The sequence below is a fragment of the Epargyreus clarus genome, unplaced genomic scaffold (genome assembly GCF_041222505.1).
Source record: "Epargyreus clarus isolate Ecla_fem2 unplaced genomic scaffold, WU_Ecla_fem_2.2 ptg000003l, whole genome shotgun sequence".
In the NCBI taxonomy this organism is placed as follows: Eukaryota; Metazoa; Arthropoda; class Insecta; order Lepidoptera; family Hesperiidae; genus Epargyreus; species Epargyreus clarus.
Window position 1 is genome coordinate 4,538,251 of NW_027332211.1, and position 24,536 is coordinate 4,562,786.

Sequence of the window (24,536 nt, forward strand, 5' to 3'; positions counted from 1 at the left end):
TCTCTGTGTCGTAGCCGCCATGAACACAGGCAATGACGAAAACAAAAACTGTCAAACCCAGAAAAGGTATCTAAATTCATCATTTAGTTATTGATTTAGCCGGGGATGTCACCCGCATCCCTTTGCACGTCAGAATTGTACGGTGACCGCTCTGCCACGCGGGTCATCGACTTACTAACTTGACTTAAACTAATCGTGTTATTTAGTTTAAAGTCACAGTAAATCTTAGTAATACAGCACCTATATCTAAAATCTAGAGGTAAGATACCTCTATACTATCTTTATTATAATACTTAGAATTGAATAACCACCTCCTTTTTGAAGTCGGTTAAAACGAAGTCTGTTTACCAATAATTCCATTGATCTATTCGTTCGTGTACGATTAGATTAGTTTCAGTGAAGAAGTTGCACGCCAGACAAATGCTTCCGATGTGCTCAGTAATTCTGATGTAGGGTGAGTCATAGCGACCTTTCGTGCTAAGGCACAGGCATTGCACGCTTTTCATTCGTGTTTAGCAACTATCAGCTTAGCACTTCATGAGCTGAAATATGTAAACATCAGGTCTAGGTTTTCGAAATAATATGCAATTGTGCAGACACTTTTTACCACGCTTTTATTAACTTGACCTGTATGTATGTAAGTATGTATGTATGTATGTATGTATGTATGTATGTATGTATGTAGTATGTAATGTAACGGAGTCTTTGCACTCGATTTTTACCCACTTTGAACGGTCCAATTAATTTTAAATTTTGAACAATTATCAAGAACCAATGACAATACACGATTTTAATAATTTTATCCCATTCTCCTCATCAGGATCGTCAGCAATCAGAATTGACGAATTTCCTTGTGCGATTTTAGCGTCGTTTTTAATTTTTATACTATAATTATTTATAATAGGTACTATATAAGAGTGGCAAATGAGCGTGCGGTTCACCTGATGGTAGGCGGTTACTGTTGTCTATGAACATCTGTACCTCCGTAAAGAAAAGGGGTTCTATTTGAAGCTGATCACAGAGCATTGCCACCTTTTTTTTTGTTTACGAGGGGGAAACCTTCAAAAGGTACCCGACGACGTGGGAGTGACGCCGGGTTATGTGGGATTTTTACCGCACTAAAACCCCCCCGGTGGTCGTCCTCAACGCTTGTTGGAGAACTCCGGGATCTCCGAGGGAACACAACCGGAGTCCTCCAAGCGCAATGCCCCGATCGGGCTCTATCCTGGGGGAGCACTTTTGGCTCCTCCCACACCATCTGGTGTTTACGACGGTATGCGACCACACATACCGTCGTCCTTCCCGGGGTTGCTTGCTGGACGGTTCGAGCTCCCACTCTTGCCACCCGCAACCCCGGAAGCCCCCTTTTAGTCGCCTCTTACGACAGGCAGGGGATACCGTAGCCCTATTCTATTCCCGAGACTACAGGGACAAGAGCATTGCCACCTATGTGCAATAAGATGGTCATCCTATGTGAGTTAGCCAATAGCTTACGTATAATTGATGGCCAGTATTTATAATGGATTCAAATTAATAGTTGCATAGGCTATATATACAAACAATCGGGTTTTTATTTTTGTAATAATTCTTCTAGTTATCCAAATAAAACAAGAGTTAATATCAGAGTCTTGAGCAGCTATCCCTTAACGACATGATCACAATCATAAAGTATGCTTAATACTTCTACTTGTATCGCATAAAATATAATAAGAAATAATCAGAAAGTAAGCCTAGTAAACAATAACAGTTTAGTTCAGAAGTCTTAAACTTCACTCGCCTTGGAAGTTCAAAGTCGAAGGCTGAACAGTAAAATATGAATAACATCGGAAAACAGTAAACTGTCCAATGTCCATGACACTCAATCATGTAAGGTACAATCAAGGTTCCGCCCTTCAGTCTATTTCCGACGGAACAAAGCGACCTACGGCCGCCATCATTAAAAATTCACACGAGTACGTGACTATGTTACTCTCAAGGACACACACACGATTATGGTGTTAAGTGGTCACTTGTACGTGACCTCGTCCTTGGGACCTCATAACTCGGTACCGTATTGTAATTACTGTAGTCTTACTGGGGCACTATGGCCTAAATCCCTTTAAGGTAGGAGAAACCACCTGTGGTTCGACTCCAGCGGCACCACCGACACACCTAGTTTTAAGCGCTGCTGTGTTCTGGTTTGATACGTGTGGTAAGGGAGACATACTTTTCTGAGGCATTCCAGCTGAAGGTGGTAGAACCCTTTGTGGTTTGACTCCGGCTGCACCACCGACACACCTATTTCTTCCTTATAATAACAGTGTTAAACGCTGCTGTGTTCTGGTTTGAAAGGTGTGGTAAGGGAGACTTACTTTCCCGAGGCATTCTAGCTTCGTCCTCAGGGATAGCGATGCATCTGTGGCCGACCTCCGGTAGGTAAATCTTATCTTGCCTGGGGTTGATTGCAGACGTCCTTGGGTGGCAGTAGCCACTTACCATCAGATGAACTAAATACTCGTCTGCTACTCTTATGTTATTAAAAACCTCTTATTCCCAAAGCGAGAGTTATGTAAGCCTTAAAATTTAGGCCATAATAGCTACCTAGCTAGTTAGTTTTTAGTACAATTCGTTTTATTTTAAAATCACCGTAGTAGCGCGGCCGTGAAGTTTTATTTTTAGCCTGCAATTCAAACTAACTCGGTTAAGCCTTAATTATCAAGCATTTATCTTTTGAACTTTAATTAAATTTAACATTTTTAAATATAAAATTCACAATTCAAAAACAAAACAGTTTGTATCTCGTAAGTACTTACGTTGGAGATTTATTCAACCAGTATATTAAATGAGAGCTCAAGAAGACGAGCTTGTTTCATAAAATTTATTCAAGTGGCTGCTCGGACAGTGTAAGCGCAGAGTCAACGATCGCGAATAAATAGAGTTATACAGTTCGTCGACTTGCCTTAGTTTATGAATTACCTAAACTGGACGTTGTTGTTTTCTATTTTGAGAAAACGATTAGCCGATATAGGTTATTTTTATATAATATAGGAGTAGCAGACGACCATGCAGTTCACCTGATGGTAAGTGGTTACTGCCGCCCATGGACATCTGTAATCAACCACAGATAAAATTAGTTACCTTCCTGAGATCAGTCACTAAAACACCCTTGAGGACTAAGCTGCAACGCCTCGAAAAAGTATGTCTGCCTTCAAACCAGAACACAGCAGCGCTTGACTACTGTTAATAGGCAAAAATAGGTGTGGCGATGGTGCCGCCGGAGTTGAACCGCAAAGGGTTCACAAACTGTTTTATTATATCATTTATCGGATTATGTTGTTGTCGATTTTAAGTTGTTAGTTTCAGCAGACGATTGCAAACGCATTCATTTTGGCATATTTTTTCAATTTCATTCGTTTCGTCTCTTTTTCAGTTTAGTGGGTGTTGAAAGTCTAACAGAGACGTAGCGAATATAAGAATTACAACGGTTTTGACTCCGGTTATTACAAAGCAATTTGGTTTGTTAATTATTTGCTTTAATAGAAATAATTGACTATGTCTATCGTATCGATATGGTGTAATATACGAATGAAAACGGTTTTTAGTTACAATATGATACCATATGTACCGTGCTTAACCAAAACAAATTCATTCTTCACGACACACATGTACGAGTGAACAAAACCCCTCGATCTCGAGGGAAATCTGTCTTCGGTACTATGAATTTAATCATAATGGAACAGACTGTAAAAATGTACAATTTACCGTTTACACAATATTGGTAGACGCGGACTTTACCGAGAAAAATGAGTAATTGGGAACGGATCTCGATGGATTGCCGGCGATTACCAAATTACAAATTTTACAATTTATTATATTGAAATGTATTTCGTACTTCTTCCCTGAAAGAAATAAAATTTTCTGGTGTTCGATTATTAATAATTTCTTTTCAATTCATTTCGAGAACGTGGGCATCCTGGTAAAACAGAATAACGTAGGTAAGTAGATAGGTGGGATTGATAGGTTTTTTTTATAATATAGGAGTAGCAGACGAGCATGCAGTACCTGATGGTTAGTGGCTACTGCCGCCCAGGACATCTGTAATCAACCCCAGATAGGATTAGATATTCCTACCTGAGGTCAGCCACAGATGCGCCGCTACCCTTAAGAGCTAAGCTGGAACGCCTCGGCAAAATCTGTCTCCCTTACCACACCCTTCAAACCGGAACACAGCAGCGCCTAACACTGCTGTTATTAGGTACAAATAGGTGTGGCGGTGGTGGGCGGATTTTACACAACTGAGAACATTAAGATCTCTCTCGAACTTTCCGTATATGTTGCTACTATCGAAACCCAAGTTAGTAAGCGTTATTAAAGTATATTTACCTTGCCATATCTATAAAAACCGTCCTGTACACCTTTTGCCGAGGCGTGGTCTCCATTCGACTTCTGACATACAATACAACAATTAATTGTAGTGCTACAAAAGAACTGACCTTTAAACAGCTGAACAGATTTTCTTCTCATAGCCAAACACTCGATCAAGTCACCTTCTTGCGTTGGGGTCAAAAATAATTCATACTACGTACAGGTCTTGTTTAGTTGAATGACTACACCAAATACAATTTCCCGAGCATTGACTTTTCAGCCACGCTTTCGTGACACGACCGTCGTCATAACCATTATCCGTTATTACCTTTCGTCAAACTTTAATTTATTGTTCATTCAACAAACTTTAAGTACCTATTCATTTAAATACCGTAATATTTTATAGTGTTTATAAAACTCCGACCAAAGTATAAAATTAAAATAAGAGTACCTAAACATTAAGTGCAGTTTAAAAGAAAGTATCTGGTCGACTGGAGCTACGCACTTAGCAGACTTGCTACTTTTAGCATCGTGTCGCGTTTTGGCGACTACATTGATGCTGCATCACGTTTTTCCGACTAATTGAGTTTGCTTGCGGTATCGCAAACGCTACTACGACATTGTACAACTACGACTAACAGCTGATGACTAACGCCCGTTATTGATAGTCAATCTAACCCTACCCTTGCCTACCAAAGATTGAAGTTTGATAATTTCTATAGATAAGTTAGTATCAAATTGTCGATCTTTGGTTTTCATACTAATGGATAGTTTGATTATTAATAACGGCCAAAAGTCGGAATTCGTGATATAAATAAAATCCTGTTTACTTCTATAAATCTGTCTGTACAGTTGGTTAGTGTTGTCGGCATCGAGCCACAATAATTGCAACTTCTAAATCTTCCAGCATTCAAAATTACACGTACGAAATCGCAGGTCATTACTTGTGGTCAATAAATAAATTTCATAAGTAAATTCAAAGCTTATACAATTATGCCTACTCTATCGCAACTCGAACGTATGTAGAGAAAATCACTTCAAATAAGCCAAAGGAAACAAACATATAAAAGATGCAAAGAAAACTAAGTTATTTGAGACCGAGATAAGCTTTCTTGAGGAAGGTAAGGCTATTTTCATAAAGACAACATCTCCTTGATTGCAAGACCCGAGATTTACGGAGGAGATATTTCTAGGGACCCATGTAGCGGAGTAATTTATATTCTATTACACTTAAAAGGTAATTAATTACTTTTCCCTTTTCCTAGAAATATTTTGTCTGTCCCATAAATGTAGGTGAAATATTTATGAGTGAGATTATATTATATTTATCTGGATCATTTCGTGCGTTTGCTCCCGTACTACTTGAAAAAGAAACGCAAAAAAACAATTATAAATAATATTAATAACACGTAAGTTTCTAGGTTCGATTACCGCACATGGTGTATCTATCCTCGTCTAGGCGTTTATTCACTGTCCCTGTAGTTCCGGGACCAGAATAGGGCTACGGTATCCCCTGCCTGTCGTAAGAGGCGACTAAAAGGGGCTTCTGGGGTTGCGGGCGGCAAGAGTGGGAGCTCAAACCGCCCGGCCAGCGACCCCAGGAAGGACGGCGGTATGTGTGGTCGCATACCGTCGTGTACAACAGACGGTGTAGCGAGCGGCATCCTCACCTGGACGGAGCCCGACGGGGCAACGCGCTAAGAGGACTCCGGTTGCGTTCCTCTGGAGATCCCGGAGTCCTTTACGCAGCGCCGAGGACGGCCACCGGGGGGGTTTTAGTGTGGTGTCGCTCCCACGGCACCGGGTACCTTTCGAAGGATTCACCCTCGAAAACAAAAAAAAGGCGTTTATCCACATCAGAAAGAAAATCGTAAAGGCAAGTTTTGAAGAATAATATTTAAGAAGACAAAATAAAAAAGAGTGGAAGCGAGTACCTGGAAAGCTCGAAAAGTAATGATTAAAAGAACGATAAAATGTAAACATTTTTCATAATACGTCGACAACTTTTGGAGAACGATCGCCAAAATTGTTGAAGCGTTTTTACGCTCATTTGTTCCTTTCAAACAATGAGCTCAAAGGGAACAAATTGAAACACACCCACGACTTATCGAAACGAAATGAGAGTACCTAATCAGAGGTAAATTAATTTTTTGTGGTGTACCGAAATTAAAGCAATAAGTTCAAGCCACTTACAAAATGAAGCCGACTGATCCTATAAATAGATGGCAGTAGATGCTTAAACTAAAGCAAACCGAATTCAAATCGATCAATCCGTTTGTTGCCACGGACAGATATACAAACCACATGTTACTCTTATATATTCTCTTTGCGTCGGGAGCTTAAAAGGTTTCAAGCGAAGTTACCTACTACCGTCGATAACATATTAACATTTACAAAAATGTTCACAACTTCTGTATTTCCTAAAAACAATCGCTGGGAACGTTGAAATACTTTTTGCACTCATTTGTTCCCTTCGAAAAATGAGCCCAATGAGTAAAACAAATTGAAACACACGTACGACGTTTTGCAAAGCAAATGGCTTTCATTTGGGCGATTGCGCTTTGTATGATTCATGGCGTCTAGAAAGCGTATTAAATTATTTGTTCGCTCAGCAAATGAGTGAGCAACGAACTTTATGAAACTTGCATTCAAATATGTAATTCTCTAATGAAATATGTAAAGTAATTACATGTTAATAAGTCCTTTACATTAATTGATTTCTGTCCGTGATATTTAAAAATAACTTAAACCATATTCGAGACAAGATTTACTCTTAGTTAAGACTTAATAGACGAGAATAGCTTTTTTGGCTAACGAGAATCTAAATGTTAATACATTAATCTACATACATCACACATAATACATTATACTAAAGTGTTATTTACACCGTGTAATCGGTTACGTAAGAACTAAATCAAAGATCTGAAGAAGAATCAAAACTGATTTTAATTACCTATTAACAATTGTAACAACTTAATATAAAATATTTTACCATGAAACAATGAGGCAAAATAAAATAAATAAAGCTTATAGAGGCCGGTAGCCCGTCATAAATATTGTATCTTGCGAATACTAATTGCAGGTCGGGGATGGTATATATTTACGGACTGTACATATTTAAGAAAAGAATAACAAACATATATTTTTATTGTCTAAAATTCTCATTGCTTTCACAGGTGTAATAATAATTCAGTGTCCAATTGACATATACTGTTTATATTGTGTAAACATGGCTTGAAAAGTATGAACTCTTATTCCGGTCACGGATTTTGACCCTTATCTGAAATAGCATATTTTTAGTCTGTTTGACGCAGGAAGTGGTGCGACGGATTGAACTCAATTTAAGCATCCCTTAGCTTTTATTATGTTTCCAAAAATATTTTCAGAAGAAGTATCTCAAGTATTTGTAGTGAAAAACTTAATTGAAGCGGGTGGATGGAACAATTCAAATATATTGTTATCCCTTTATTCTAAGTTCAAAAAATATTTTCAAAGCAATCTTCAGTCATTTTGATCTATATCAGGAAACGAACCTCTATTATATTCTTGTTCTTAACAGAAAAGGGGAATGAATATTATTTAAACCATGTTGTTAACCAAATAACATTTGATAAGTAGCTGTACAGTCAGTATCATATACTTATAGTTGGATTAGAGAGGCACTACCGCCACACCCATTTCTAGCGTGAAGCATTTCTATGTTTCGGTAGAAGGTTTCCCCCTGACTGTATATGATGCGACTACCTTAGTGCTCGGAAGTGGTACATAACACATCTATAATCGGATTAAATTAGAATCTGTTTTAAATAGTGATGTCACATATTATAATTTTGTAAAATAAATTACTATTATATAAAGATTACCTCGACAACATCCAAATATACCTTTGTAATGCTTTATGAAATAAAAAAATTATTATTATTATAAAATTATTATATTTCTATGGACTACCTTTTACGATATTACTACCCGATAAGATGGACTTCAACTCCTTCGCTAGTCCAAGCTTATAGAAAACATACTATACAATATTATGTGCATTGTCACGCTAACGAATACGTTAACGTATTACGTTAGTGTAGACAAACGTATTCGAAGGCACACTTGGTAAACAATGGCCGACTCTACAATTAGTGTGACATTGGACATGTAGCTTGAACAGAAATAGTAACGCCTCAGGCAACCGTGACCGTACCCCAATAAGCTATAAAATTCTCAATGCCGGAGCTTACATGAACTGAGGCAAGTTCAAGTAGAAAATCGATCCAGGTGTTCGGCTGTTTCCGCCGCCCCTCGGCTATCTTCGGGTGACATTGGGAACAGTCACAATAATTATGGTTTCAGAACTTCATTACGGTATAAATATAATATAATGCCGTGATTATTATAATTCATAAGTACGATTAATAGCAGCTTCAATGCTACGGGGTCTTAAGGTGGTAGAACCCTTTGTGGTTCGATTTCGGCGGCACCTATTTCTGCCTAATAACAGCAGTGTTAGGCGCTGCTGTTTTCCATTTTGAAAGGTGTGGTAAGGGAGGCATATTTTTCCGAGGCGTTCCAGCTTAGTCCTCAGGGGTAGCGGCGCATCTGTGGCCGACCTGTGGTAGGAATATCTAAACCTATCTAGGGTTCATGACAGATGTCCATTGACAAAGACATGAATTATTTGTCACACTTATATCTGATAGCTATTTTGAAGATGATAACACAGCGATAACGTTCACTTAACAATATTATAACTATGTATCAACGGTAAGTGGTTTGATTTGCTGAAGAATGTACTAAGTTAGAAATGTTGATATTAGACATTTCAATTGAATATTTACAGGGACTAGACTAACATGTCTATTATTGGCATAATATAGGACTTGTTCTACTTTATTTTGAGATCGTACCTACATGATTGGGAATTGTAAAAAAAAATCTCAAAGGTATTTGAAGTATATACTACCAATCACCAAACACTAAGCTTCTTAGATTCCTCCTCTCAATCGTGTGACAATGAAATACATGCCTACGAGCCACTTGAATTCAGCAAAAACTTGTTAAAAGGACTTGCGAAAACATCCAACATGTTTGTAGTTAAATATTAATTTCCATTACACTCTCTTGCTTATGTATCTTTCTTGGACAAGAACAAGTTAAACATTTCATCGCGAAGTCTATAAGCTGTGAAGAAAACTTAGTGAAACAGTATCTCGGGGGAATTATATTCAAGTTTGTTTTGAATACAGACTGTTTTGTAATTCTAAGGAGATGGGACCGTAACAAATGTTTGTTAACTTATGACAGAATCAATCATGGCATGAAACATTCGAAATATAGATATTTACTTGCTTTGTAATGAACAGATTTATAATCTATATTCATAGAATAAAACTATTTCTTGATCCAATTTACAACTTTTATTATTCCCGCGCAAAATACATCTCGAAACGTCAAGAGCGTTATTTTTCATTTTTGTGCTACGTATAATCATACCAGCCAATAACTATATAAATGAGCACTTATTATTATAAAAGTTACATTAAATAAAAATAACACATAATCATTAATTAAATTGATACTATTATTTAATAATTTCAATATATTTCTAACAATATTGAAATGTGTCTATTGTTTTAAAACATTTTTTTTTTTTTTATAATATAAGAGTAGCAGACGAGCATGCAGTCCACCTGATGGTAAGTGGCTACTGCCGCCCATGGACATCTGTAATCAACCCCAGATAGGATTAGATATTCCTACCTGAGGTCGGCCACAGATGCGCCGCTACCCCTGAGGACTAAGCTGGAACGCCTCGGAAAAGTCTGTCTCCCTTACCACACCCTTCAAACCGGAACGCAGCAGCGCTTAACACTGCTGTTATTAGGTAGAAATAGGTGTGTGGCGGTGGTGCCGCCGGAGTCGAACCACAAAGGGTTCTACCACCTTCATATGCTGCATGCTCGTTCGCTTACTTTATTTTTAAGAAAGGGAGACCTGCGCTCAACATTGAAACAGTAACTGGTCGACAATGAAGATAGGTATCTCCATAATTTACCTACATTTTGTGTAATATACACTCGACCTAATTTGGGTAAGCGGCCATGTTTGGCAGAGGACCGCTGGCTTGCTGTAGCAAGTACACAAATCACTAGCTTGGAACATGTACGTACTTACAACACAATGAATTTATCTTGTTATAAGTTCACTAAAGTGCTTTAGTCCGTAATTTTTGGAGAGCACTTTCTTCAAATATGGTTTAATTTACATAACAAATTTCTAATCTTACATTTTCTGATAGTAAAAAAGTGATAAATATTAAAACTTGACGAGGTTTATTATTTCTATATATTTTCTTATATTTGACAAATTTATTAAAAAAGCAATGTGGTAATCCTAAGAAGAATAAAAAGAACGAATTATTGAGCAAAGATAAACATTTACGATATTAACTAAAAGGAGATTTTAATACGTTATACAAAGTTATCAATTATAACTTAAAAGATATTATGGTCATTCTTAAGAATTATTTACGATCCAGTTAACGAACTGTGAAACGCGAGCATTGACTCCAGGGTAACGAGGGAGCGCACAGCCTTGACCAAACGAGCAGACTCCGACGATAACATTGTTGTGGAGGAGAGGACCGCCGGAGTCACCCTGGCACTGGTCGCGACCGCCCACGTCCAGCCAGCCGGAGCACAACATGTTGTCGGTGATGGTGCGACCGAGCTCAGCATAACGGGTTCTACAAGTCGCTTGATTGACGGTCCAAATCTGCACATGACGAAGCTGCTCAGATGATACGCCTTGGTACTGAAAAGAAAATTACATACGGTAATAAATTTTATAATTAAGTTTATAAGTACGAATGGAATTCCAAAGGCTAATTAAAGGTACCTCCGCCAATGTGAGGCAGCGAGGTTGAACTTTGCATAACTATTAATTATTAAGAACTATGCTCTGGTGTTCTGCAGTGACAAAAAAACTTGCAGCCACGATGTAAAAAAGCATTCATAATCTCAGGAACACTGCATACAAATACCTAATATACAGGTACTAGCATTAAAAGATATACTTACAGAAGTTGTTCCCCACCCGATGGCCCACACAACTTGATTATCAGCAAGATTATAGTTAGCACCGGCAATGTTACCAGCAGCAACTGTTGTACTGAAGACGAAGTTTGTTGCAGCGCGGAGAATTGCAATATCATTGTCTTCCGTAACGCTGTTGTAACTGGGATGAATGATAATCTGGTTGGTGTTGTGAATAGTTCCACCGCTGTTGGCCCAAGTAGATCCCACGCGGATACGCCATCTGGTCGCTAGGTCGCCACTAAAATACAGACAAGATATAATGTATCTGTAATCCGTGAAAGTAATGATTTAAACTACTCTTAAACTTGAAAGCTAAATTTAATTTAAACTTTTACGAAATGTATGACAGATTATTGGGATGTTTCTTCTTTTTAGTTTATTTGTACAAATTAGAAAAATGTCTATCCGTATTCAAATACGTATTGCAAATTTTAAACGACTATAAAGTTGTAAAACAGACAAACAAGTAACTAGTTTGTTTGTTGGTGTTATTTGTGTATTTCAAGCAACCAGTTTGAATTATAATTAGCAGGTTTTATTCAATATTTTCTATAGTAATTACAACGTCAAAAACTTAAAATTAATTTACGTAGTTTATCATTCAGATTCTGAGTGGAACAGTAATGGGTTGATGATGATGATGACGACATAATTATGTTCATAATATTATACACCTACATGAAACAGTGAGCAGCAGAGAGGATAGCTCTGTTGTTAAGGATGGTGCCACCACATGACTGGTAATAATTTGCCAAATTTGAACTGTACAGGAGAGCAGCAGCGAAGGGATATGCGTCTATCGTGGTTACAGAACCTCCAACAATTCTTTGCTGCGTAGCTGGTACAGCTAAAAAGCAATATAAAGTTAATTAATATTCAATTACAAGAAGTTAAACAGTAATCAAAACATTATATACAGTGGATTATTATCTGGTTGGTTATTAACATCGTATTTTAAATTCACACACAAAATTAAAAATAATGCAAAACTCTCGAAGTGTGTTATGCTATATTACGGTATAGTGGAAACATGAAAAAAATATAGAATTTAATAACTCATAAATAAAGAAATCTGATGCCCAAAATCAATTCCGCAAAAGAAAATATATGGTTTAATTATTCATAATAATTGAATGATAGAAACTAGACTGCCTTACAACAAAATAATTTCAAATAATAAATAAATACAAAACTTCAACGAACCAGCAACACCAGCAAGAATAAGTCCCAGAATTCCGAAAATTACGAACACACGCATTTTGTTTTTTAGTAGTTACTGTTCATTACCGTGTGAAACTTCAATTTATATGTTACACATAATACGTGAAAGATTAACGTTTATTACGTCCAAATCTAAGATAAAAACATTGAAAACCCATGACTGAACACTGATGATATCATAACAAATTAGTTATATGATTATTTGTTCCACGTAATATCTATATACTTTGAGAGTGATTAGTAAGGCGATAATCGATATCGATATCGATAATCGATAAGTGATAATCGATATACCTAATTAACGATTACTCACAAAATGACCCAATAAACTAAAGATTATTATTAAACATAAAAAAATTAAATAGATTGCTGAAATCATACCGGATCCCATGATGGTAATGCAAATATTGCAAGAAAGTAAAATAATATAAATAAACAGTTAAATAATAACAGAATGAAATATTTCGTATCATTTTCGTTAGCCTAACACACTTCCGACGAATAGGCGTGACGACGTTGCTTCAACAGTGGAGTCAGGTACAGAAAGCTAGCTAGCTGTTGAACTGAATTGATTTCATATCCTGGGTATTCAAGAAAAAAGTCTTATGGGTATACGAACTTACTAATCTGCAATTAGTCAATGGTAAACTATAACTAAAACGAAGTTTAAGTGAAGGGCCTCACTCTGACAACTGTCCAGCAATGAGACATTAATAGGTCGACGACAACAACGACTGAAAGAATCTGCTTTAATATAAAATGTTAAACATTTTACTAATCTAAACGTAAACTTAAATCCGAAGAACTTCGCCAACATCGCTACTAAAACAACTTTACACTTAAAATATCTGTGTCACAGTCAATTATTTATTTGGTCTAAGGTTTGTTAAAAATGCAAATTCGTACATTCGTCGAGGTTTAAATGATAGGTTTTTAGTTATATATTTGAAGCATTCAACCATGGTTGGTTCCAACATCGCTATGAAACATATGGATGCTTTAACGGGAGCAAATGTTTGTGTGACAACCAATATTTGTCTGGTCCACGCGTTTGTTTCACGTGTAAATTCCTGTTTATTCGTGAAGTTCAAAGCCAGTTCAGGCTGTGTATACATTTACTTGTCGACTACTATACAGCTACCAGCAATTTTCCGTGTATATATTTTGGACTGTTTACACCCTTCAGGCTCGTCGTCTGATTTCAGTCGCTGTGCTATTCGTCTATGATTATCAACAAACTGATTTTTATGCGTCAGTTATGATCAGCATAAATCAAGACACAATTAGTATCAACTATAACATTTAAATCTTTAAATCATCTTGTCCGTCTTTTATTTTGTTTATATTTCATTTCCCGCTAATGATTAATTATTGCCAATTTACAGGCACTTGCAACCTTTTGAATTCCAAAATAACTTGCAAATCGTCATTATTTACGTTAAGGAATGTATTGCAACTAAGTCTTGAGACCCAAGAGACTCATTTTCTAGGTTTAATTTAGATTTCGGATGTGGGTGTACTAGAACCGCGTAGTATGTTCAGTTAATTGCATCTCTTTTATACATTTTGTTAATGTTTTTGAGTATCTTGATACACATTAAGACTGCATCACAACAGAGAAGGAGAATAAATTAAAAAATGCTTCAATTTCAAGAGTAGTGTAATCTATTTTATTTCGTTTCAGAGTTTGCGAATGGCCAAATAATGAAAAAAGTGATCTTAAACTTATTTTTAACATTTTTACTCAGGTCACTTGACATAATAAAACTGTATTAATTTATATAAAATATTTATTTAACTTACCTATTTAAATGAATAGCAATAAAACATAATTATATAAAGTTATTCAAAAACTTAAACATTAGCGTTGATCCAAGCGGTGTACCGAGACACCCTAGCACTGACGCCGGGGTAGCGCGCAAGGCCGCACCGCATACCCCACGAGCGGACACCCACCACGATGCCGTTGTGGATAAGAGGGCTTCCATTATCGCCAGTGCACTGGTCGCGACCGCCTACGTCTAGCCAGCCGGCGCACAGCATGTTATCAGTCACAGTAGATGCAAGTTCAGCGTAACGAGCTCTGCACGTCACTTGATTCACCGACCAGACTTGGGCTTGGCGCAGAATCTCCGAACGTGGGCCTTGGTACTGTAACGTGAAATAAATATGTTTCTACACATATAAATATATCTTTATTCTATTCAAATATTTTATTGTTATTTGATATACCATCATATCAATCTATACCATCTTTTCTATTTTAACAGTCCATTAAGCTCGTTAAAATCCTTAGTATTGTCATAAATTCAAATTAAATTTTCTATTCATACCATTTTGTACAAATAATAAAAAGTGTCTTGACCTACAGCATCAAATATTATTCCATGGTTTACACACGACAAAGATGGTCACATAATCAAATATAAAATTTACCGAAGTAGAGCCCCATCCAATAGCCCAAAGGGCGGTGTTGTCAGCAAGGTTGTAGTTGGCGCCGGCGATGCTGGCTGCACGGATTGTGGTGCTGAAGGTGAAGGTAACGGCAGAACGGACGATAGCCACGTCGTTGTCCATCGTATGAACATTGTAGTTAGGGTGGATGGTGATGAGGTTGCTGTTGGCGACAATGCCTTCATAGTTGGCATACACGGAACCAACTCGAATCTGCCACCTGATTGGCGCGTCACCACTGAAAAAATAAATTGATACATATTAAGAAAACGATATGCATGTAGTTGTACCTAGAACTGTCAATTGTAATTTTGGTCAAAATACAATTTGAATCCGAATTACCAAATCATTGGGTGCAATTACGTAGATGTGTACTAAACCTGTCTTAAATGGGTACGACCTCGCCTTCCTGATATGTCAATCTTAATTGTTACTTCAAAAAAAGTTTTAACATACATAACGCAGTGAGCAGCTGTCAAAATAGCACGGTTGTTGATGATGGTACCACCACATTCCTGCTGGTAAGTAATAAAGTTCCTGCTGTAGAGCAACGCTGCACTGTATGGGTATTGCTGGATGGTAGCATCTGAACCACCGACGACTCGTTGCTGGTTCGTTGGTAGGGCTAAGGGAAAGGAAACAATATGGATTTATAAAATCGCCTTGATTCTGATTTTTTTTTTGGTATATCTATGCAGATATCGTAGATGTCAAAAATGAATATTTTCCTAATCGTACTAAGCCTAACCTAACCTAACCTAAGAGTAGATTATTAATAACTAGTTTTTGCCCGCGGCTTTGCCCGCGTTTAAAAGTAAATAATATGACATATAATCGATTATGATATGAAATTAATGAAATGAATGATATGAAATCGATTTTTTTGGTCCAAAAGATCAATTCTCCGATTAATCGATCTTAGATCGCCATCCCTAGTTCCCGTGGGATTTCCGGGATAAAAACTATCCTATGTCCTTTCTCGGGTCTCAGACTATCTATCTTTGTATAAAATTTCATTAAAATCGGTTCAGTGGTTTAGGCTTGAAGAAGAGACAACCAGACAGACAGACAGAGTTACTTTCGGATTTATAATAGTAGTGAGGATAAGGATAAAAATAAATGAAATATTTGGAAACATACCTGCTACCAATGTTAGACCAACGGTCAGAAAGGCGAATAGGGTGAACACATTCATTGTATACAATTTGTAGCTTGACAACTGCTCATCATTTCTAAATCCTCGTATTTATATCGACAACACTGATTAAAAGTTATCCATCGCGATGATAATAGAATATTTTTCTGGGTAAATAGATAAACATCATTACTTTTAATATCGCCATGAGAGATACTCGTAATTGAAGGAAAATAACAACTTTTATTTGTATCTAGGTTTGGATTGATACTGCCATAATACAACGGCACGTTACGACGTCGTGTCGTAAAAATGGTAAGAAAATGACCACATCGTCAAAATTTAATGAAAAAAAATAAGATTATTTCCCAAAGTAATTTCCATCATTCATGAAAATATTGACTTTTTTTACCCCACATCGGAGAGGAAAGTTTTTCGAGCCCTCCAGCCTAGACGGCTTGATGGATATTAACATGTCGTTAGATTTGTCTAAATTGTGAGAGTAACTTACATCTTACGCAGTCGGTTTTTTATTTTTTTAATAATAATGACTAGCTTCATCATGAAAGATGTCGGCTGACTTATATAATAAAATCAGGGAGCCATCTTAGCCCTCAGGAGTGGAAATACATCTGTGATCGGCTTCAGGTAGATTCGCTGTTCTATTCAGAGTTATAAAAACACAGTAGTATTGATAATCTTCAGAACTATTTACGTTACATTGTATTGTAATATTTACTCATATATAATATAAAAATTGTAGTAGACGAGCATGTAGTCCACCTGATGAAAAGTCCACCTACTGCCGCCCATGGACATCTGAAATTAATCCCAGGTAAGATTAGATTCCTGAGGTCGGCCACAGATACGCCGCTACCTCCCCGGACTAAGCTGAAACGCCTCGCATAAGTATGTCTCCTTTACCACAGTCTTCTAACCAGAACACAGAAGCGGTTTACAGTACTTTTATTAGGCATACATAATAGGAGTATGTAGGTATACAATAAATATTATACGTGAAACAGGTGTGTATCTACCTAGAATAATCGTAATCAACCATTATATAATATTTTAATTTAACATTTGTACAGAATCAGCTCATCCTTTATGATTACTATCTATATATTACCAGACCTGATAATTTGTAGCCACTCGAACAACAATATTAATTGTCCATTACTTCATTACAGAGCGATAAGTACATTATCTTTTAATATACCTAATTATTAGTACGTATCATTTATAGGTTTATTTTTATGTAAAGGGTTTTATGTACTTTTCTCTAGAAGTATACCTGCATACGCACGAAGAGTTTATAAATTGGACTAAGTATTTCCGCTACTTTTCTACCCACTTAGTTTTGCAAATAAAAAGAACGATGACTTATTTCCTAGATTAGGGCCTCTCCCTGATTTTTCTGTTTCGCTGCATGCCTTATTATGTTTTCTTATAGGCAAGGGTGTACCCAAAGCATTCTCCACCACAATATGCAATAATAGACAAAAATGGGTTAAGTTAAATAGGTTTATTAATATTGAGCGTAAGGGGTAGATTGTAGAGGACTATGATTGTTATCCAAGCAATTGTATTTTCGTTTCTAGGCATACATATCTTTAGTTTGTCATACATCATTACTTATTAAAACTTTGTCTTTAAATACACGGAGAATATAGATAAGAATTATCGAGAAGGCACGAAAATTCAACATACCGATTTATATTTGTTTTGTTGACTTTTCAAAGGCGTTTGACTCGGTAAAATGACCAAAACTGTGGGATAAATTGCTAGAAATGGGCACACCTAAGCACCTCGTATATCTGATAAGACCCTTATATAAAGGGGGAACTGCCTCAGTGTGAACAGAAGAGGTTTTATCTAAAAAAATCCACCCTAGCGCAGGAGTCCGTCAAGGATGTATAATATCACCCCTAATGTTCAACGCCTACACAGAACTCATAATGCGAATCAATCTGGAGGACTGGACCGATGGTGTGAGTATTGTTGACCGCAAAATTGCAAACCTGCCCTATGCAGACGATACCACCTTGTTTGCGACTAGTACTCATCATATGGAAGAATTACTTCTCAAAATGGAGCGCGTGAGCCTCGAGTTTGGATTAAAGATTAAACGAAGAAAAACCAAAATGATGATCATAAACCGGGCCAATAATAACTCGCCAGAGATTAGTAACATAGCAAATTGTAACTTTATCCAATCCTATATATATCTTGGTGCCTTAATTTCAAACAATGGCGGTTGCGTAGATAAAGTAAAAAGACGTATGGCGATAACCAGAACAGCAACGGACAAGCTGAAGAAAATATGGCGGGTCCAACACATTAAAAAAGCCACTAAGTTCCGGCACGTTCGCACACTTGTGTTCCCCATATTTTTATATGCTGCTGAGACGTGGACGTTGCGACAAGTCGTACGAAAGAAGATAAATGCTCTGGAAATGTGGTGCTGATGGAGGATGCTTGGAGTCTCATGGAAAGAGTTCCGTACCAACAACTCTATACTCCCGGCACTCGGCATCACACAGCGTCTATCGAACTTAGTGCTTCGTCGTATTTTAAAGTTCTTCGGACACGTCTCGCGGAGAAATAGCAATGCAATTGAGCGTCTCGTCGTACAAGGAAATGTGGAAGGCACCAGAGCACGAGGAAGGTCACCCACGCGATGGACTGACTAAATCAAATCAGTCGTAGGCGGCCTATTGCATGCGTGCACCAGAAAATCGGCTAGCCGCGAGAAATGGCGAAACATCGTGAGGCGAACTACATCAGACCCCCAGGAAAACAAGAAACATGATGACCACGACCGCTTTGCCAAGAATGCAACGACAGTAATAACTGCAAGTTTGCTTAATCCAATGATATTGTTTTTGTATATCCGTTACTCTTAGCATTTTGCTTTTCTATATAATTTCAAAGTTCACACACACACTCACAAACAGTTAACAAAAATCCTATATAGTAGTAGTCAGTGGCGGCCTAAGGTCGTTCGAAGCCCGGGGCGGAAAATTGAATGGAGAACCCCAGTGTAAAAGTGTGATTGTTTTTACAAAAACACACATGTGTCATGATTCCGGCGATGTTGTTTTTCACTAGTTAGCAACTGTGTTTGGGTCATCATTATCATCATCAAGTGGGACGTCATACCCTCCGGGACTCTCATACGCTAAGGCAATGTTAACATAAGGGCGGTGGGCATGGATTTTTGGGACTCGAGGATCCCCGGATTCGGATTCTTGTGTTTGGGTGCCCACCAGGATCGGGGTCCGAGGCGGACCGTCCATTCCGCTCCCATTAGTAGCATAAAATATTTAATGTTATAAAACACCTACATAAATTAAAACGCAAGTACATTTTTCTAACAATATTTTGTTTACATGCAGGTAAGCGACGATTTCAAAATAAATTCAACGTACAAAAATTCAAACTGGCCTTTGGTAAGTATAAGTACATTCGTTTATTAATCAAAATAATGTAAGCTTTACAGGGACTGTTTAGGTATTTTCACCAAATTTTATATGCATATTCAGTACGTCTGAGAATCAGCTACTATCTATTTTTCATACCCCTAAGTGATAAGAATTGTTCACCCTTAAGATTTTTTTATTTATATGGCAACACAACGTTTGCCGGGTCAACTAGTTTTCAAAATTTACTTATGCTATGAAACGCCTGTTAAAATTATAAAGCAACATCATTTTTATAATAATACTTTTTTATTTACTTGCAGGTAAGTGAAGATGACAAAACACTAAAGATACAAAAATTCAACCAGGTTTTTGGTAATTACGAGTTTGCATATTCTTTAAGTTTTAGTTAAGATAGTAAACTAACGTAAGTAACTTAACAGGTCCTGTACCCATAGGTATCTTCCTGATTTTCAATATTCGATATTCGATTCTAATTTTTAAGAGTAACAAAAATTAAATGTTACGTTGAAGCCGTATAAACACCTAGGTGAATGAGTGAACGACATTTTAGGCACCCGTTTTTTATCTACACTAATATTATAAAGAGGAAAAGTTTGTTTGTTTGTTTGGTTGTATTGAAAGGCTCAAAAACTACTGGACCGATTTTAAAAGTTCTTTCATAATTCGAAAGCTACATTATCCACGAGTAACAAAAGCTATATTTTATATGAAACTAGCTGACCCGGCAAACGTTGTGTTGCCTAATAAATGAAAAAATGTTAAGAGTGAACAACCCTTATCACGTAGGGGTATGAAAAATACATAGTAGCCGATTTTCAGAACCCGCGACTTCGCCCGCGTAAAAATATGATATGAGATACAAATAACTGTAATTGTAAATTTGTACCTTTAACACTTTCAACGAAAATTTGGTCAAGCTTTCTTCAGAAACATACACTAAACTCTAATTAATGGACTGTAATGAAACTTCTTTAAAATATAAGTTTCATGTAAAATACAATGATTATTATTTACACGATTCCATAGGAACCGTCCATGTCATCCTCTTACCTATAAAATACCTAATCACTATGCAAAAATCATAATGGTCCCATGGTATGTGAAAAATAAAACACAAACGTATATGTGAACCAAATTATTAACGCCAAAATTGCAAAACAGCAAGTTGTCCACCTGACGGCAATACTATATAGGAACCTAGCCACAACTTTCAAATCAAAACATAACACAACCTGGATGTTATAAATCAGAAATGAGTGTGTTTATAGTGCCCTTTTGGTCGAAGCCCTTAGGGACCTTACAAAATCTACAAAAATAGGAACAAAAAATTAGAAACATGTTAATTTTGCCAAAACGTTATTTATTCGTAGAGAATGTCTTTAATTTTTATTGAATTTGTGCTTAAGAGTTAGATTGGATCCAAGAAGTGTAGCGAGACACGCGAGCATTGACACCAGGGTAGCGAGCGAGGGCGCAGCGTTCTCCCCAAGAGCACACACCAACGACGACATTGTTGTGGAGGAGCGGACCGCCGGAGTCTCCCTGGCACTGGTCGCGACCGCCCACGTCTAGCCAGCCGGAGCACAACATGTTGTCAGTGATGGTGCGGCGAAGTTCAGCGTAACGGGTTCTGCAAACACCTTGGTTGACGGTCCAAATCTGAACATGACGCAGCTGTTCAGATCCTGGGCCTTGCCACTGAAAGTTAACAAGAAATCAGTTAAAAATAATTTACTGTCAGTTCAATGATATACCCAATTGGCCATAGACAAATGTAAAACGTACTTATTCTCGAATTAAAAAAAACTGAACTAAACCAAAGTCTGCCAGTTTTGCGTATGACCTAATTGCCTGCATAAAATAAAGATCATGCCAATAACGTGATAGTAAAATTAAATATTTCGGATAACACAATGTATGTGTTGAAAATTCAGAAGATTACCCTGATTGCACCCCATCCGATAGCCCAGACAACTTGGTTGTCGCCGAGGTTGTAATTGGAACCGGCGATGCTGCCAGCGCGGACGACATTGCTGAAGGTGAAAACAGTGTTGGATCGCAGAATAGCAACATCATTGTCTAAGTTGACCCTGTTGAAGTTAGGATGGTTCAGAATCCTGTTAGTGTTGTGAACGGCGCCTCCACTGTTAGCGTTGGTAGATCCCACGCGGATACGCCATTGGTTAATTGTATCGCCTCTGAAATAATGAAAATATAAGTGTTGAATAAGTATTATCTTATATATAAAATTCTTGTGTCACAATGTTAGTTACCATACTCCTCCGAAACGGCTTTACCGATTTTCATCAAATTTTATATGCATATATTTGGTCTGAGAATCTGCTACTATCTATTTTTCATGCCCCTAAGTGATTTTTTATATGGCAACACAACGTTTGCTAGGTCAGATAGTTTCATAATAATATTATTACTGAGCCATACTAAATGGAAAACGCTTTTGTCAGTGATCTTATGAAGAAGGAAAATGAACTGGGAATGGACTGGGTTGGTGTTACTAAAATTATTAAACTTAAAATTGTTATTACACTTTAACTTTTTTTCTTCAGTGGAACAAAAAATCTGCAAATTATTTCATATAAATTTCCTGTACACTTCAAGTACCTGTCCAAAAAAATATTGTTGGTTGCTCGTCTGTTGTATTGAAATATTCATTTGACAAATAAGCAATAATTCAAAATCACTACAACATTATTTCTGTGGATTCGTCAAGAAGCACGTAGTGCGTTAACCAAATTCTTAAAAAACTTACATGAAGCAATGAGCAGCAGATAGGATGCTTCTGTTGTTCAGAACGGTACCGCCACATGACTGCCTGTGGTTTGCACCGGTCCGTGAAAACAAAAGAGCTGCCCCGAAAGGATATTGCTGGATAGTGGTCGTAGAACCACCAACAATCCTTTGAGGATTAGTTGGTACGGCTGAAATGGAATTTATTTACTTATTTACTAGGTGCACCAACGAAGAACACACTTCGGTGCACTTAAATCACAAACACATAAATTAATAGGTTATGTACGCAGCATTATTATAGGCGATTGACATGTTGACTATTATTAATAAAATATTAATATTTAATTTAAAATTTACAAACTATATAAATTACTTACATTCTAAAAACTATGTTTACATGAATTTACAATTAATAATAATATTTCATAATTAGTAATAAAAGCAAATTCTTTAATACTCCTACAATAAATTTACTTGATACGAAAGGTCGAAATTCAAATAATAATAATTCATATCGATTGACTATTTCGTATGACAACTGAATTGTTTACCTTGAATTTACACGAAGTATCCCGAAAAATGTCAAGTGCTAAATGATGTCGAGATTCATAAAGAGAAATAGATACAAATAACAAGAATAATCTATATAGATTATCTATTTCGTATGACAACTGAAATATTTACTTCGATTTACATAAAGTATTAAAAATGCGAAATTTAGACGGTTTTAAAAATAAAATTTGATACTCACCTGTAACCGCCGTTATAGCCAGGGCCAACACCACTAGTGTGTACATTTTCTCCGGTTCCTCCAACTGTGATGAGTAGAAGTGATGTTCGGACTTTATATACTTCCAGCACCTGTCAATCATTTAGGTCCAATAAAGATATAGGACTTATTCTATATCTTAAAATAAATAATATCGATAATATTAAAATAGATAATATCAATTTCCTTCGTTTGTTAATCTTAGATGTCATATTTGTATATATGTGTAGCTTCTTACTTAATCTGTTTGGGTTAAACATAATGATAATGATATTACATAGAGTTAATTGTTTTTTTTTTGTATAAACAGAAGAAGCCCAAGATAATGCAGACCACCTGAAAGTAAATAGGTACTACAGATGGGAATAGGAACCTACCTAAAGTCGCCCAAAGATGGGTAATCCTCTCAGGACCAAGTGCCTCGTGTAAGTTTGTCTGCCCCAACCATACTCTTTAAAGTTTAATAATCAGAAATGGGTGTGAATGTGGTACCACCGTAACCGAACCACTATGAATTCAACATTACAGGTCCAAAAATATTAGTTAAATTTTGTCACTAATCATCTCATTTGCTTAGAGACCATTAGTATTATACCCAACCGCTAGGGAACTCCATTTTTTAAAACTAGATTGCGCCCAAGCAATAAATAATGTACATCAAATGACAACCTGTCAGTCGTTTTTATTGCCCTTATTTTATCGATAAGATTAACTGTGAAATTTATGTTATTATCATAAGGATGATAATTATAGGAGTATTTAAGCAGGTATGTAAATATTTGACAACCTTTCTACGCCAAAGCGCTTTAAGCTAACTCTACTACGCATTGTTACTAAACTGAAAATACTTTGATTTAAAAAAAACACTAAAAATTATGGTAAGTTTATTTGATATTTGGGTGTATGGGTAAAAACGAGGTACGGTATCATCACTATTTGCGCATTTAAAAATAGGTAAGTATGTGCTTTTGATCACCTAAATCGACAACTTTGATTCATGGGCTTATCAATAAGCATTCATTTATCGGTTTTGCTTAAATATGCATATCGAGTTAAGTAAAGATATTTTCTAGAACAGTTACAATATATTGAAATGTATACATTTTATGTTTCGTATTTTTTACACACTGTATATAAGCTTTACAGACATACATGTCTGTATGCATGTATGTATCAATGAATATAGGTACTCTTTTGAGGCAATTATCATGGACTTAAAAACGCCTGATCTATTGAATTTCGCACAAATGTTAAGCACCGATGACAATCCATATCATTGTCCTGGTTATCTGCCCTAGGTCATAATTTGGGCGTCTGGAAGACCTGAG

At 36.7% G+C, this 24,536-nt stretch overlaps 4 protein-coding genes across 10 annotated transcripts in view; 1 reads left to right on the forward strand and 3 right to left on the reverse strand.

Moving 5' to 3' along the window:
* Positions 1-24,536, forward strand: part of kcc (solute carrier family 12 member kcc) — a 479,479-nt gene that overhangs the window by 240,920 nt on the left and 214,023 nt on the right. The gene's annotated exons all lie outside the window — the stretch shown is intronic.
* Positions 10,852-12,690, reverse strand: LOC140750623 (trypsin CFT-1-like). Its single transcript, XM_073084293.1, has 4 exons — positions 12,636-12,690; positions 12,111-12,279; positions 11,415-11,670; positions 10,852-11,148 (listed from the first exon to the last, which is right to left on the reverse strand). Exons 1-4 carry the CDS (start codon positions 12,688-12,690, stop codon positions 10,852-10,854), a joined length of 777 nt encoding a protein of 258 aa, XP_072940394.1.
* Positions 14,461-16,308, reverse strand: LOC140750615 (trypsin CFT-1-like). The gene is made up of 4 exons (XM_073084281.1): positions 16,248-16,308; positions 15,564-15,732; positions 15,090-15,345; positions 14,461-14,804 (listed from the first exon to the last, which is right to left on the reverse strand). The coding sequence occupies exons 1-4, from the start codon at positions 16,300-16,302 to the stop codon at positions 14,508-14,510; spliced, it is 777 nt and encodes a 258-aa protein (XP_072940382.1). The 5' UTR covers positions 16,303-16,308; the 3' UTR covers positions 14,461-14,507.
* On the reverse strand, positions 21,045-23,296 carry LOC140750636 (trypsin, alkaline C-like). Its single transcript, XM_073084305.1, has 4 exons — positions 23,191-23,296; positions 22,459-22,627; positions 21,631-21,886; positions 21,045-21,386 (listed from the first exon to the last, which is right to left on the reverse strand). Exons 1-4 carry the CDS (start codon positions 23,234-23,236, stop codon positions 21,090-21,092), a joined length of 768 nt encoding a protein of 255 aa, XP_072940406.1. The 5' UTR covers positions 23,237-23,296; the 3' UTR covers positions 21,045-21,089.